The sequence below is a fragment of the Cherax quadricarinatus genome, chromosome 72, assembly GCF_038502225.1.
Source record: "Cherax quadricarinatus isolate ZL_2023a chromosome 72, ASM3850222v1, whole genome shotgun sequence".
In the NCBI taxonomy this organism is placed as follows: Eukaryota; Metazoa; Arthropoda; class Malacostraca; order Decapoda; family Parastacidae; genus Cherax; species Cherax quadricarinatus.
In genome coordinates, this window is record NC_091363.1 from 19,807,446 (window position 1) to 19,823,626 (window position 16,181).

At 44.2% G+C, this 16,181-nt stretch overlaps 1 protein-coding gene across 1 annotated transcript in view; it reads left to right on the forward strand.

Moving 5' to 3' along the window:
• Positions 1-16,181, forward strand: part of LOC128701396 (protein Star-like) — a 90,091-nt gene that overhangs the window by 18,984 nt on the left and 54,926 nt on the right. Inside the window, exon 2 of the mRNA XM_070100468.1 lies at positions 15,472-15,608. Within this exon, the coding sequence (XP_069956569.1) occupies positions 15,473-15,608 (136 nt within the window). The 5' untranslated portion in view covers position 15,472. The remainder of the gene's footprint in view (positions 1-15,471; positions 15,609-16,181) is intronic.

Genomic DNA, 16,181 nt, shown 5'->3' on the forward strand with positions numbered 1-16,181 from the left:
AACTGCTAAGGGACATCGATACCTCAAAGGCAATGGGACCAGACAACATCTCCCCGTGGGTCCTTAGAGAGGGAGCAGATATGTTGTGCGTGCCACTTACCACAATCTTCAACACATCCCTGGAAACTGGGCAACTACCTGAGGTATGGAAGACGGCAAATGTAGTTCCCATTTTTAAAAAAGGAGACAGAAAAGAGGCACTAAACTATAGACCTGTGTCATTGACGTGTATAGTATGCAAAATTATGGAGAAGATTATCAGGAGGAGAGTGGTGGAGCACCTGGAACGGAACAGGAGTATAAATGCCAACCAGCACGGATTCACGGAAGGCAAATCCTGTGTCACAAACCTTCTGGAGTTTTATGATAAAATAACAGAAGTAAGACAAGAGAGAGAGGGGTGGGTTGATTGCATCTTCTTGGACTGCAAGAAGGCCTTTGACACAGTTCCTCACAAGAGATTAGTGCAGAAGCTAGAGCATCAGGCGCATATAACAGGAAGGGCACTGCAATGGATCAGAGAATACCTGACAGGGAGGCAACAACGAGTCATGGTACGTAATGATGTATCACAGTGGGCACCTGTGACGAGCGGGGTCCCACAGGGGTCGGTCCTAGGACCAGTGCTATTTTTGGTATATGTGAACGACATGACGGAAGGGTTAGATTCAGAAGTGTCCCTGTTTGCAGATGATGTGAAGTTAATGAGGAGAATTAAATCTGATGAGGACCAGGCAGGACTTCAAAGAGACCTGGACAGGCTGGACACCTGGTCCAGCAAATGGCTTCTCGAATTTAATCCTGCCAAATGCAAAGTCATGAAGATAGGGGAAGTGCACAGAAGACCACAGACAGAGTATAGGCTAGGTGGCCAAAGACTGCAAACCTCACTCAAGGAGAAAGATCTTGGGGTGAGTATAACACCGAGCATGTCTCCGGAAGCACACATCAATCAGATAACTGCTGCAGCATATGGGCGCCTGGCAAACCTGAGAACAGCATTCCGATACCTTAGTAAGGAATCATTCAAGACACTGTACACCGTGTATGTCAGGCCCATACTGGAGTATGCAGCACCTGTTTGGAACCCGCACTTGATAAAGCACGTCAAGAAACTAGAGAAAGTACAAAGGTTTGCGACAAGGTTAGTTCCAGAGCTAAGGGGAATGTCCTATGAAGAAAGATTAAGGGAAATCGGCCTGACCACACTGGAGGACAGGAGGGACAGGGGAGACATGATAACGACATATAAAACACTGCGTGGAATAGACAAGGTGGACAAAGACAGGATGTTCCAGGGAGGGGACACAGAAACAAGAGGCCACAATTGGAAGTTGAAGACACAAATGAGTCAGAGAGATAGTAGGAAGTATTTCTTCAGTCATAGAGTTGTAAGGCAGTGGAATAGCCTAGAAAATGGCGTAGTGGAGGCAGGAACCATACACAGTTTTAAGACGAGGTTTGATAAAGCTCATGGAGCGGGGAGAGAGAGGGCCTAGTAGCAACCGGTGAAGAGGCGGGGCCAGGAGCTAGGACTCGACCCCTGCAACCACAAATAGGTGAGTACAAATAGGTGAGTACACACACACACACACACACACACACACACACACACACACACACACACACACACACACACAGAGTGATGCATAACCCACCACAGAACAGCAGGAAGCCAAGGCAAGAGTACGACGAGAGGAATAGAGCGATGGTTGACACACTGGCTACAGTGGCCAAAAGAGCTCATGCATGCAGGGCAAAGCTCCTGATCATGGTTGACTTTAACCACAAGGAGATCGATTGGGAGAATTTGGACCCGCATGGGGGCCAAGATACATGGAGGGCTAAGATGATGGAGTTGGTACTGGAAAACTTCATGTACCAACACGTAAGGGACACTACAAGAGAGAGAGGAGAGGATGAACCAGCAAGACTGGACTTAGTATTCACCTTGAGTAGTGCAGATATCGAGGACATCACATATGATAAACCCCTTGGGGCCAGTGACCATGTGGTTTTAAGCTTCGAATACACAGTAGAGCTACAAGTGGAGGGAGAAGCAGGAAGGCCAGGACGAAAGAAGCCAAACTACAAGAAAGGGGACTACACAGAAATTAGGAACTTCCTGAACGGGGTTCAGTGGGACAGAGAACTGGCAGGGAAGCCAGTTAATGAGATGATGGAATATGTAGCAACAAAATGCAAGGAGGCTGAGGAGAAGTTTGTACCCAAGGGTAACAGGAATAATGTAAAAGCCAGGATGAGCCCATGGTTTACCCAAAGGTGCAGGGAGGCAAAAACCAAGTGTGCTAGGGAATGGAAGAAATGTAGAAGGAAAAAGGACCCAGGAGAATAAGGAGAACAGTCGTAGAGCCAGAAACGAATATGCACAGATAAGAAGGGAGGCCCAAAGACAATATGAAAATGACATAGCAGCGAAAGCCAAATCTGTCCCGAAACTGTTGTACAGCCACATCAGGAGGAAAACAACAGTCAAGGACCAGGTAATCAGGCTAAGGAAGGAAGGAGAAGAGACAACAAGAAATGACCGTGAAGTATGTGAGGAACTCAACAAGAGATTCAAAGAAGTGTTCACAGAGGAGACAGAACGGGCTCCAGAAAGACGGAGAGGTGGAGCACATCACCATGTGCTGGACACAGTGCACACAACCGAGGAAGAAGTGAAGAGGCTTCTGAGTGAGCTAGATACCTCAAAGGCAATGGGGCCAGATAACATCTCCCCATGGGTATTGAGAGAGGGAGCAGAGGCGCTATGTGTACCCCTAATAACAATATTCAATACATCTATCGAAACAGGGAGATTGCCTGAGGCATGGAAGACAGCAAATGTAGTCCCAATCTTTAAAAAAGGAGACAGACATGAAGCATTAAACTACAGACCAGTGTCACTGACATGTATAGTATGCAAAATCATGGAGAAGATTATCAGGAGAAGAGTGGTGGAACACCTAGAAAGGAATGATCTCATCAACAGCAGCCAACATGGTTTCAGGGACGGGAAATCCTGTCACAAACCTACTGGAGTTCTATGACATGGTGACAGCAGTATGACAAGAGAGAGAGGGGAGGGTGGATTGCATATTCTTGGACTGCAAGAAGGCGTTTGACACAGTTCCACACAAGAGATTGGTGCAAAAACTGGAGGACCAAGCAGGGATAACAGGGAAGGCACTACAATGGATCAGGGAATACTTGTCAGGAAGACAGCAGCGAGTCATGGTACGTGGCGAGGTGTCAGAGTGGGCACCTGTGACCAGCGGGGTCCCACAGGGGTCAGTCCTAGGACCAGTGCTGTTTCTGGTATTTGTGAACGACATGACGGAAGGAATAGACTCTGAGGTGTCCCTGTTTGCAGATGACGTGAAGTTGATGAGAAGAATTCACTCGATCGAAGACCAGGCAGAACTACAAAGGGATCTGGACAGGCTGCAGACCTGGTCCAGCAATTGGCTCCTGGAGTTCAATCCCACCAAGTGCAAAGTCATGAAGATTGGGGAAGGGCAAAGAAGACCGCAGACGGAGTACAGTCTAGGGGGCCAGAGACTACAAACCTCACTCAAGGAAAAAGATCTTGGGGTGAGTATAACACCAGGCACATCTCCTGAAGCGCACATCAACCAATAACTGCTGCAGCATATGGGCGCCTAGCAAACCTCAGAATAGCATTCCGACATCTTTAATAAGGAATCGTTCAGGACCCTGTACACCGTGTACGTTAGGCCCATATTGGAGTATGCGGCACCAGTTTGGAACCCACACCTAGCCAAGCACGTAAAGAAACTAGAGAAAGTGCAAAGGTTTGCAACAAGACTAGTCCCAGAGCTAAGAGGTATGTCCTACGAGGAGAGGTTAAAGGAAATCAACCTGACGACACTGGAGGACAAGAGAGATAGGTGGGACATGATAACGACATACAAAATACTGAGAGGAATTGACAAGGTGGACAAAGACAGGATGTTCCAGAGATTGGACACAGTAACAAGGGGACACAGTTGGAAGTTGAAGACACAGATGAATCACAGGGATGTTAGGAAGTATTTCTTCAGCCACAGAGTAGTCAGTAAGTGGAATAGTTTGGGAAGCGATGTAGTGGAGGCAGGATCCATACATAGCTTTAAGCAGAGGTATGATAAAGCTCACGGTTCAGAGAGAGTGACCTAGTAGCGATCATTGAAGAGGCGGGGCCAGGAGCTCGGACTCGACCCCCGCAACCTCAACTAGGTGAGTACAACTGGGTGAGTACACACGTACACACACACACACACACACACACACACACACACACACACACCCAAACACACACACACACACACACACACACGTACACACACACACACATACACACACACACACACACACACACACACACACACACACACACACACATTTACACACAGGAGCTCGGACTCGACCCCCGCAACCTCAACTAGGTGAGTACACACACACACATATTTACACACACACACACACACACACACACACACCTATACACAGTACTTGGTACTTAAATCCAGAAGTCAGGGCGGGTAGGCAGGTGTGTCTTTTCTCTAGTGCCACTAGAGAGTGCCACTAGAGAGTGCCACTAGAGAGTGCCACTAGAGAGAACAATAAATAGAAAAAGTTACATTCGACTAAAAAAAACTGTCTAGTAAAGACAGATTAGGCTTCACAAACTTGAGTCTGGTGTAGAGTCTAATAGGCTTCACAAACTTGAGCCTTGTGTAGAGTCTACTAGGCTTCACAAACTTGAGACTGGTGTAGAGTCTACTAGGCTTCACAAACTTGAGTCTGGTGTAGAGTCTACTAGGCTTCACAAACTTGAGCATGGTGTAGAGTCTACTAGGCTTCACAAACTTGAGCCTGGTGTCGAGTATACTAGGCTTCACAAACTTGAGCCTCGTGTAGAGTCTACTAGGCTTCACAAGCTCAAGCCTGGTGTAGAGTCTACTAGGCTTCACAAACTTAAGCCTGGTGTAGAGTCTACTAGACCTCACAAACTTGAGTCTGGTGTAGAGTCTACTAGGCTTCACAAACTTGAGCCTGGTGTAGAGTCTACTAGGCTTCACAAACTTGAGCCTGGTGTCGAGTCTACTAGGCTTCACAAACTTGAGCCTCGTGTAGAGTCTACTAGGCTTCACAAACTTGAGCCTCGTGTAGAGTCTACTAGGCTTCACAAACTTGAGCATGGTGTAGAGTCTACTAGGCTTTACAAACTTGAGCCTGGTGTAGAGTCTACTAGGCTTCACAAACTTAAGCCTGGTGTAGAGTCTACTAGGCTTCACAAACTTGAGCATGGTGTAGAGTCTACTAGGCTTCACAAACTTAAGCCTGGTGTAGAGTCTACTAGGCTTCACAAACTTGAGCATGGTGTAGAGTCTACTAGGCTTCACAAACTTGAGCCTCGTGTAGAGTCTACTAGGCTTCACAAACTTAAGCCTGGTGTAGAGTCTACTAGGCTTCACAAACTTGAGCCTCGTGTAGAGTCTACTAGGCTTCACAAACTTAAGCCTGGTGTAGAGTCTACTAGGCTTCACAAACTTGAGTCGTATATGACTTCAGATGGAATAACAAATGTGATAAGTGACATGAAAGAATCAAAGAGACATTCCCAGACATCACAGGAGTCGCAGAAACGAAATTCACTGGGATGTTAACATACTCAATCTTCCCACCCATATATCAGATCCTGAGGAAAGATAGAGGAGGAGGGGAGGAGTTGCACTGTTCATTAAAACCCGATTGGGATTTGAGGAAATCGAAGGAATGGACGAAATTGGTGAAAGGGACTACATAGTAGGTACAATTCAGTCTGGGGGACATAAGGTAGTCATTGCAGTGGTGCATAACCCACCACAGAACTGCAGGAGGCCAAGAAAGGAATATGAAGAGAGCAGCAGAGCAGTGGTGGACACAGTAGTTGAGGTGGCCAGAAGAGCTCACAAGGCTAGAGCAAAGTTACAAGTTGTGGACGATTTCAATCACAAGGAGATTGATTGGGTAAACCTGCAGCCACATGGGGGTCCCAAAACATGGAGATCGAAGATAATGAGTGTGGTACTGGAAAACCTCATGCATCAAAATGTTATGGACTGGTAGTCTACCTGGAGTCTACCTGGAGGTTATTCCGGGGATCAACGCCCTCGCGGCCAGGTCCACGACCAGGCCTACCGGTGGATCAGGGCCTGATCATCCAGGCTGTTACTGCTGGCAGAAAGCAGTCTAACGTACGAACTACAGCCCGGCTGATCCGGCACTGGCTTTAGGTATCTGTCCAGTTCTCTCTTGAAGGCGGCAATGGGTTTATTTGTAATTCCCCTTATGCTTGGTGGGAGGCTGTTGAACACTCTTGGGCCCCGGACACTTATGGTGTTTTCTCTTAGTGTACCAATGGCGCCCCTACTTTTAATTGGGGGTATTTTGCATCGCCTGCACAGTCTTTTACTTTCGTATGGAGTGATTTCTGTGTGCAGATTTGGGACCATTCCTCCCAGGATTTTCCAAGTGTAGATTATGATATATCTCTCTCCTGCATTCCAACGAGTACAAGTTAAGTGCGTCCACGCGTTCCCAGTAGTTAAGGTGCATGACAGAACTTATACTTGCAGTAGAGGATCTCTGTACACTCTATAGATCAGCAATTTCACCTGCTTTGAACGGAGATGTTAATGAACAGCAGTATTCCAGCCTAGAGAGAACAAGTGATTTGAAAAGGATCATCATTGGCAAGGCATCTCTCGTTTTGAAAGTTCTCATTATCCATCCTATCATTTTCTTTGCACTTGTGATCGTGGCACTGTTGTTATCCTTGAAAGTGACATCCTCAGACATTACTACTCCCAGGTCCCTTACATTATTTTTCCGCTCTATTGTATGGCTAGAGTTTGTAGTATACTCTGTTCTAGTTACTGTCTCCTCCAGTTTTCATAACGGAGTAGTTGAAATTTGCCCTCATTGAACATCATATTGTTTACCGTTACCTAATGGAAAAGTTTGTTTACATCTTCTTGGGGGTGAATCGTGTCCTCAATAGATGACAGCCTCATGCAGATCCTAGTATCGTCTGCAAAGGATGATACGGTGCTGTGGATTACATCTCTATGTCTGATATGAGGACGAGGAACAGGATGGGGGCGAGTACGGTGCCTTGTGGAACAGAGCTCTTCACTATGGCAGCCTCCGATTTAACTCTGTTGACCACTACTCTTTGTGTTCGATTTGTTAGGAAGTTGAAGATCCATCTCCCCACTTTCCCAGTTATTCCTTTAGCACGTATTTTGTGCTTTATTACGCCATGATCGCACTTGTCAAGCGCTTTTGCAAAGTCTGTGTATATTACATCTGCATTCTGATTTTCTTCCAGTGCATCCAAGGCCATGTCATAGTGATCCAGTAGTTGTGAGAGGCAGGAGCGACATGCTCTGAACCCATGTTGCCCTGGATTGTGCAGTTTTTGGGAATCCAGGTGGTTTGCAATCCTGCTTCTTAGCACTCTTTCAAAGATTTTTATGATGTGGGACGTTAGAGTTATTGGTCTATAGTTCTTAGCTAATGCTTTGCTGCCACCTTTATGGAGTGGGGCTATATCCGTTGTTTTAAGTGATTGGAATTTCACCCATGCTCAAGCTCCTTCTCCATAGTGTACTTAGGGCACGTGAGAGGGGTTTCTTGCAGTGATTAATGAACACAGAGTATCACGAGTCTGGGCCTCGGGCTGAGTGCATGGGCATGTTGTCAATGGCTTTTTCAAAGTCTATCGGAGTTAGGGTAATGTCGGACAACTGGCATACATTTATGGAGTTTTGAGGCTCATTCGTGAAGAAGTCATTTGGGTTGTCAATCCTCAGACTGATTAGTGGCTCACTAAACACAGAGTCGTATTGGGATTTCAGTATTTCACTCATTTCCTTGTTGTCATCTGTGTAAGTCCCATCCTGTCTGAGTAAGGGCCCGATACTAGATGTGGTATTTGCCTTGTTTTTGGCATATGAAAAGATATATTTCAATTTTTCAATTTCACTAATAGCTTTAAGCTCCTCCTGTCTCTCCTGGTTCCTGTAGGAGTCCTTTAACTTAAGTACGATAGTTTCCACTTCCCTGGTCAGCTCCTCCTTCCGAGTATCAGATATTCTAGCGTTCCTGAGGAGCTCAATGATTCTTCGTCGTCTTATGTAGAGGGAGTGTCTTTCTCTCTCCAGGTTACTCCTGCTCTTCTTCTTTCTTATGGGAATATGACTAGAACATGCTTCAGCTGCCTGGCAGTTGATCCTTTCAAGGCACTGGTTTGGATCCATGTTATTTAAGATATCTTCCCAACATGTTTCATTTAAGACATGGTTTACCTGGTCCCAGTTGATGTTCTTGTTGTTGAAGTTGTATTTTGTGAAGACACCTTTACAGGTACATGAATTCTGCTAATCAGGGCCCCTATGCATGTACGTCTGGACTTCAATTAAATTGTGATCGGAATTAATTGTTTTTGATATTGTTATGTCTCTTACCAGGTCCTCATTATTTGTGAAGATAAAGTCAAGTGTGTTTTCTAGTTTTCTTGGCTCCACTATCTGCTGGTGTGTTTATCGCAGAGACTTAGTAGCTCGTGTGTGTGACCTTTCATCTGCGCTAGTTCCGGAGATTGTTTCTGCTATAATATTATTTGCTATATTCTTCCAATTTGTATGCCTTAGGTTGAAATCACCAAGCAGTAAGATGTTTGGGGATGGAGCTGGAAGGCTTTCCTGACAGTAATAAATTTTCAGTAGCTGTTCCTTGAACTGTTGGGAGGTTGCATCTGATGGCTTGTATACAACCACAATGACTAGGTTTTGGTTCTCGATCTTTATTGATAGAACTTCAGCTACCTCATTTGTGGTGTTCAGCAACTCCGTGCAGATGAGCGACTCTTTGACATACAGGCCAACCTCCCCCCCCCCCCGTTTTGCCTTGTTCTTTCTGTCACATCTAAAAAGGTTGTAACCACTTATCCATATTTCACTGTCAAAGTGATCTTTTGTGTGAGTCTCTGTAAAGGCTGCAAACTTTGCATTAGACTCCTCTAGAAGTCCACTGATAAAAGGTATTTTGTTGTTGGTGGATGGCTTAAGGTACTGTATATTAGCAAATATGAACGAGGTTGTATTCTGTGTTTGTTGGAGAGATTTTGTTATTGGCATCAGTAGTTGTAGTTCTGGAGGGCCATGGGTGGCCACTGGCTGCGCCTCCAGTCCAACAAGGCTCCAAGATGGTGGACTATTTTTGTTATTTCCTTCCATTTTCTTTTTCCGTTTCCTGCCACTAAAAATCACCTGGAATTGGGTTGTCGTAGCTACTATTGTTTGTATTGTGGGGTCTGTGCCTCCTGGTCCCTTTTAGATGGTATGCAGAGCAGTTGATGTTGTAACACTGCTTTTGGAGGACCGAGGGGTGACACATTTTTGGGTGAAAGAAAGTACAGGAAGAACGACACACTCCTTTAGAAAGAAGGTCGCTACATTTTTTGGGATGCTCAAAGTTGCATGTCTCATTTTTTTTCCTGATATTTCATGCTTGCAGATGCCCCAAGCATAATATTTGCACAATTTCACCTTTGGTTGGATAAAATTGTTGGGAGGTGTGTTGTCAATTTCTGCAGGTTCTGGGACTGCACTATAATCCTCAGTATCCAAGCCAGGTCCACCCCGTCCTGGATTCCATCTACTTTCCTCAGTAGAGGAAGGAGGAGACTCCTCTCCAACATCTGTACTGTGGGCTATGGTCTTGTGCAATGATGGTTGTATATTTAGGGTTTTAGTGGTGGTTGTGGTAGGGTCCCTAGTAGAGTCTGGGCTGGCAGTAAGGCTGGGGGCTGAGACTGAGTCAGCACTGGAGCTGGGGGCTGAGCCTGGGCCAGCACCAGCACTGTGGGTATTAGTGCTATGACTGGGGGATGGGTCTGGTTTAGCACTATGTGGGTGACTAGATAGTTTCGAGTCATCTGTTGTGGTATGGACATTCTGCATTTTTTGGTTCACTCCTATCTCTCTCCCAAGTTTTATATATTTTTGGTAGACTACCCAAGAGGTCATCTTTGTTTTCTTGATTATTTTTATCATTTATTACTCTTCTTAGTACCTTTCTGATACCTGCTCAAAGTTCTATATCTTTATTGCACAACCAGAAACGCCTTGCTAGTTCGAGGTCATTTTTTGAGGCTGTGTTTAGTCTAGTACAAGAGATATGATGTTTGGAAAAACAGAGGTTGCATGTGATTTTGGATTTCCTTCAAAGGATTTTTTTACATGTCCCACAGGTATGCTGTACTGACATCCTGTCTGTATCCTACTACACTCTGTATGCCACGGAAGAGAACTGATTTCCAATTTACCTTTCTCTTACTGGTGCCAGTAATATGCAAGATGTATTCATACGAACCAGGTTTGCAGCATGTGGGTGGTGGGTGTAGGGTGAGTGGGTGGGTTGGATATTTGGTAGCGGTGGGTATATGGGATGCCTGAGTGGCTGCCTGGCACTGCCAGACGTATGCTGTAGCACACCACTCAGGGTATATGCACTTCTGTCGAGGGATATCACATATAGTTTAAACCGTTTCCATTATGTTAATCACTATCCTTGTATTGTACCGCTGACAATTTAGGTTCACTATACTAGGATCGTTGTTTTATTTTTCACATGGCAGCTAGGCCTACGATAACTTTCCCCTACACTTCCATGGAAAAATTTATTTCATGCTTAGTAGAGGTAAAGGGAAAAACACGTCACACAGTAGTTTTATGCCTTTTCATCGACTGTATGCTCCCTTTATATATACTGTGATTCACTGCACCTCAATGCTACCATCACTCGTTTTATCTCTTATGACTATAGTAATTACTCATCTGTTATTTCCACTTCACTGGACCTCTGGCAATAGTTCGCTAGTGCCAGTTGCTTGTGAGATATTCCCATATGCTACACCATATATTTTACGCTATACTGGGGGATAATTAAGATTGCTCTTATCTACAATTTAGTTCACTATGTCACTGCACATAGTGAACTAAATTGTAGATAGTTCAATATTTGTTTATTTCCACTTGTGTCGACCGGCAATAATTCACTAGTGCTGATCAGGTCTATTTCCACAGTAACCGTTCCTCCACCGGCACTCTCCATGTGACACTGTAATCCATATTTTCCTATTTAGTGTTCACTGATATTCCTTTTTTGTTGGTTCAAAGGAGTATATGCACTTTATGGTTGCACACGCTTTTTTCCCGCATTCTGTTCCCTCTGTTACTATCAGAAAACGCAATTTTTGCCGGAACACAACCGTGCGTGACTGTCCCGTGTAAGCCCCTATAGTGTCCATAACATTTTGATGCTTGAGAGAGAGAGAGAGAGAGGATGAACAAGCGAGACTGGACCTCGTGTTCACCCTGAGTAGCTTGGACATTGAGGACATTACATATGAAAGACCTCTTACCTGGAGTATACCTGGAGAGGATTTCAGGGGTCAATGCCTCCCTGTCCCGGTTTGAGACTAGGCATCATTTTGGATCAGGGTCTGATCAACCAGGATGTTACTGCTTGCCGCACGCACACTGACGTACAAACTTCAGTCTAGTTGGTCAGGTACTGACTTCAGGTGCCTGTCCAGTGCCTTCTTGAAAACAGTCAGGGGTCTATTGGTAATCCCCATTATGTATGCTGGGAAGAAATTGAACAGTCTCGGGCCTCTGACACTTATGGTGTTGCCTCTCAGTGTACTCGTGGTGCACCTACTTTTGTTTTCATAGGGAGTGGTTTTCGTGTGCAAGTGTGGTACTAATCCCTCTAGGATTTTCCAAGTGTATATTATAATGTATCTTTCTCGCCTGCATTCCAGGGAATACAGCTCAAGGGACTTCAACCGTTCCCAGTAATTTATGTGCTTTATCATACTAATGTGTGCCATGAAAGTTCTTTGTGCCTTGAAGGGGGCAGTTAATGTACAGCAGTATTCCAACCTAGAGAAAGCAAGTGATCTGAAGAGAATCAGGCCACGGTACCCCGTGGCCTGATCGCTAAAGCTCTCCCTTCACACAGGGAGGTTCTGCATTCGATTCCCAGCGCAGGTAGAAACATTAGGTGTGTTTTTTTTGCACAATTTGTCTATGTTCACCCATCAGCAGAATGGGTACCCAGGAGTTAGTCGACTGGTGTGGGTCGCATTCTGGGACAAGGACCTAATTTGCAAGAAATACTCTGCATAACAGGTAGCTTTCTATATAGTTGTATGTCATTGATGTCAGCTAGACCTGTATACTTTGTACATATAATTGTGGTACATAAAGATAGTATTATTATTATATTATATTATCATGGGCTTGGCATACCTAGTTTTGAAGGTTCTCATTATCCATCCTATCATTTTTCTATCAGATGTGGTAGATACATTGTTGTGGTCTTTGAAGGTGAGATCCTCTGACATTATCACTCCCAGGCCCTTCACATTACTTTTCGCTCTATTGTATGGCTCTATTGTATTTGTTGTGTACCCTAATACAGTTTTAATTTCCTCAAGTTTTCCATGTCTGAATAATTGAAAATTTCTCTTCATTGAACTTCATATTGTTTTGAGTGGCTCATTTGAAGATTTGATTGATATCCGCTTGGAGTCTTGCAGAGCCTTCGATGGAGGTCACTGTCTTGGCAATTCGCTTGTCATCAGCAAAGGAAGACACGCAGCTGTGGTTTACATCTCTCTCTATGTCAGAATTGAGGATAAGGAATAAGATGGGAGACAGTGATCACGTGAATACATAGACTTACAAGTGGAAAGGGTAACAGGAGTAGGATGGGAAAAGCCAAACTACAAAAGGGAGGAGAACACAGGTATGAGGAACTTCCTGCAGGAGGTTCAGTGGGAAAGAGAATTGGTAGGAAAGTCAGTAAATGAAATGGACTAAGTAACAACAAAATGCAAGAAGACAGAGGTTTGTTCCCAAGGGCAACAAAAATAATGGGAAGAGCAGAACGAGCCCTTGGATTACCAGAAGGAGTAGGTAGCCAAAAATTAAGTGCACTAGAGAATGGGAAAAGTACAGAAGACAAAGGACCCAGGAAAATAAAGAGATTAATGGAAGAGCCAGAAACGAGTATGCAAAGATAAGGGAACCCCGGCGACCGTATGAAAACAACATAGCATCAAAAGTCCAGTCTGACCCGTTGTTGTTGTAGGGCCACATCAGGAGGAAGACAGCTGTCAAAGACCAGGTAATCAGGCTGAGGAAAGAGGGTGGGGAGCTCACAAGAAGCTACCAAGAAGTATGTGTGGAGCTCAACATAAAATTTAAAGAAGTATTTACAGTGGAGACAGAAAAGACTCCAGGAAACCAGAACAAGGGACTACACCGACAAGCGATATACCAACAAGTGCTGGATGAAATACACATAACCAAGGAGGAGGTGAAGAAGCTGCTAAGTGGCCTTGACACCTCAAAGGCGGTGGGACTGGACATTTCTCAGTGGGTCCTTAGAGAGGGAGCAGAGACATTGTATGTACCACTAGCAATTTCAACACATCCATTGAAACTGAGCAACTCTCTGTTGTAAGGAAGTCAGCAAATATAGTCCCCATGTTTAGAAAGGATACAGACAAGAGGCACTATACTATAGACCAGTGTCACTGACGTTTATAGTATGCAAAGTCATTGACAAGATAATGAGGAGAGTGGTGGAGCACCTAGAGTGGAACACGCTTATAAACACAGGCAAATCCTGTATCACAAACCTACTGGAGTTTTATGACAAAGTAACGGCAGTAAGACACGAGAAAGAGGGGTGGGTAGATTGCATTTTCTTGGACTGAAAGAAGGTTTTCGACACAGTTCCTCGCAGGAAATTAGTACGAAACTAGAGGATCAGGCCCATATAACAGGAAGGGCACCGCAATGGATCAGAGAATATCTGAAAAGAAGGCAACAACGAGTCGCAATACGTGACGAGGTATCAGAATGGGGAATGGGTGCCTGTGACAAGAGGAGTTCCACTGGGGTCAGTTCTACAACCAGTGCTGTTTTTGGTATATGTGAATGACTTACGATGGGTATAGATTCAGAATTGTCCCTTTTTGCAGATGCTGTGAAGTTAATGAGGAGAATTAAATCAGATGAGGATAAGGCAGGGCTACAAATAGGCCTGGACATCCTGGAAATTTGGTTTAGGAACTGACTCCTCGAATTTATCATTGCCAAATGCAAAGTAATGAAGATCTGGGGATGACAAAGAAGACCGCAGACAGTGTATAGGCTAGGTGGCCAAAGACTGCAAACTTCACTCAAATACATGAGTGAGAGAGGTTGGATTTGAGTGGGACTTGCACACGAGTAAATAGATTTATCAAAGATTGAGACACTTATGGGAATCTTTATTAAGGAAACGTTTCGCCACACAGTAGTTTCATCAGTCCAATACAAAACGGAAGGGTAAGGAGAAGAGGAGTTTTAGGTAGTGTATAGTTCCACTGTGATCCAGCCTCCTCCTGCTTCCACTCACTTGACTACAGTATCTAAGCCACTTCTCCAGCCATATGCTGTACTTTCTACAAGAGTGATGGACTGAACACATCGATTCCAGGCTGAGGGACTGATTACCTCAAACTCCTCCTCTTCTTACCCTTTCTGCCTTGTATTGGACTGAAGAAGCCACTGTGTAGCAGAACGTTTCCTTAATAAAGGTTCCCATATGTTACACAAGTGTCTCAATCTTCAACTTGTGAATTTTGAAAACCATTTATCATATTAGACACAATTAAAGTAGAACACCAGAGTGTAGCACCAGTGAGCATTTAGCAACGTAGGGTGTACAGTATACAATGTATATGATATACAAGAAAGGTACAAAATACCAACAAGATGAAAGTTAAGACACATGTGCAACATCTGGGTATCTTTATTGTAGACGTTTCGCCATCCAGTGGTTTTATCAATACAAATTCTAGGACATAATTTGAAGACAGAACTATATACAGAAGATGAGGTTCAGAGGACATGTAAGTTACCTTCATCACGTCTACTAAAATAACAACTACAACAACTACTACAATTAACCCATCCCTTTGGGTATGACCTACTTCCACTGGGGAATCCAGCCAGCTCCAAGGCTGGGGCACTGATTACCTCATCTTTTGCATACAGTTCTACTGTCTTCTAGTTATGTCCTAGAATCTGTATTGATAAAGTCACTGGATAGTGAAACGTTTACAATAAAGATTCCCTGATGTTGCCCATGTATCGTAACTTTCACAATGTATATGATACTGTATACCTAGAAAAGATATGTATACATATAGCGGTATGTATGTGTATATAGTACCAGCATATATAGTACCGCAATATTTGTAGCACTAAACATTAAGGCAAAGTATAAAGAAATTAATCATCTGTCATAAATATTTCTGTTGGGTAATGATCATGAGATTTTTTTTATTCACAGGATGGAAACTCGTTCCAGAAAATGGCTCAGGCTCCCTGATGCAGTTAAGGTCATCTTTGTTGTGTTTATCGTCTTGACTATTTACGGCATCAGCAACAATAAAAGCCCACTCAAAATATTAAGCATCCACAGTAGAGGTATGTTGTTATGTCTGCTGACAAATATAAGTGATTACCTTCAGTGGTTGAAGTAGCGACTGAAACATATTCAGTGATTGTTCATGTCCATGACATTCTGGAGGTTGATAAATTAGACACATGTGCAACTCTTGGACATCTTTATTGAGGAAACGTTTCGCCACACAGTGGCTTCATCAGTCCATACAAAGGAGAATCTTGAAGTACAGGAGGAGAATGAGGTAATCAGTCCCTCAACCTTGAGTCGATGTGTTCAGTCCATCAATCTTGAATAGAATACGGCATACGTGCGGAGGAGCTTATAAACCGTTGGCAGGAGAGGTGCAGCAGTCATAGGTAGTGTCACATTTGTTCAATGTGGAAGTAGGTCGTGCCCAAGAATTAGGCAAACGAAGAATTCCCAAGTATTAAGATCCCAAGAAGTTGCAGTGTCTGACAGGTTTGTAGATGAATGGTTCAGAGAACCGACATGTTGATAAATTAGACACATGTGCAACTCTTGGGCATCTTTATTGAGGAAACGTTTCGCCACACAGTGGCTTCATCAGTCCATACAAAGGAGAATCTTGAAGT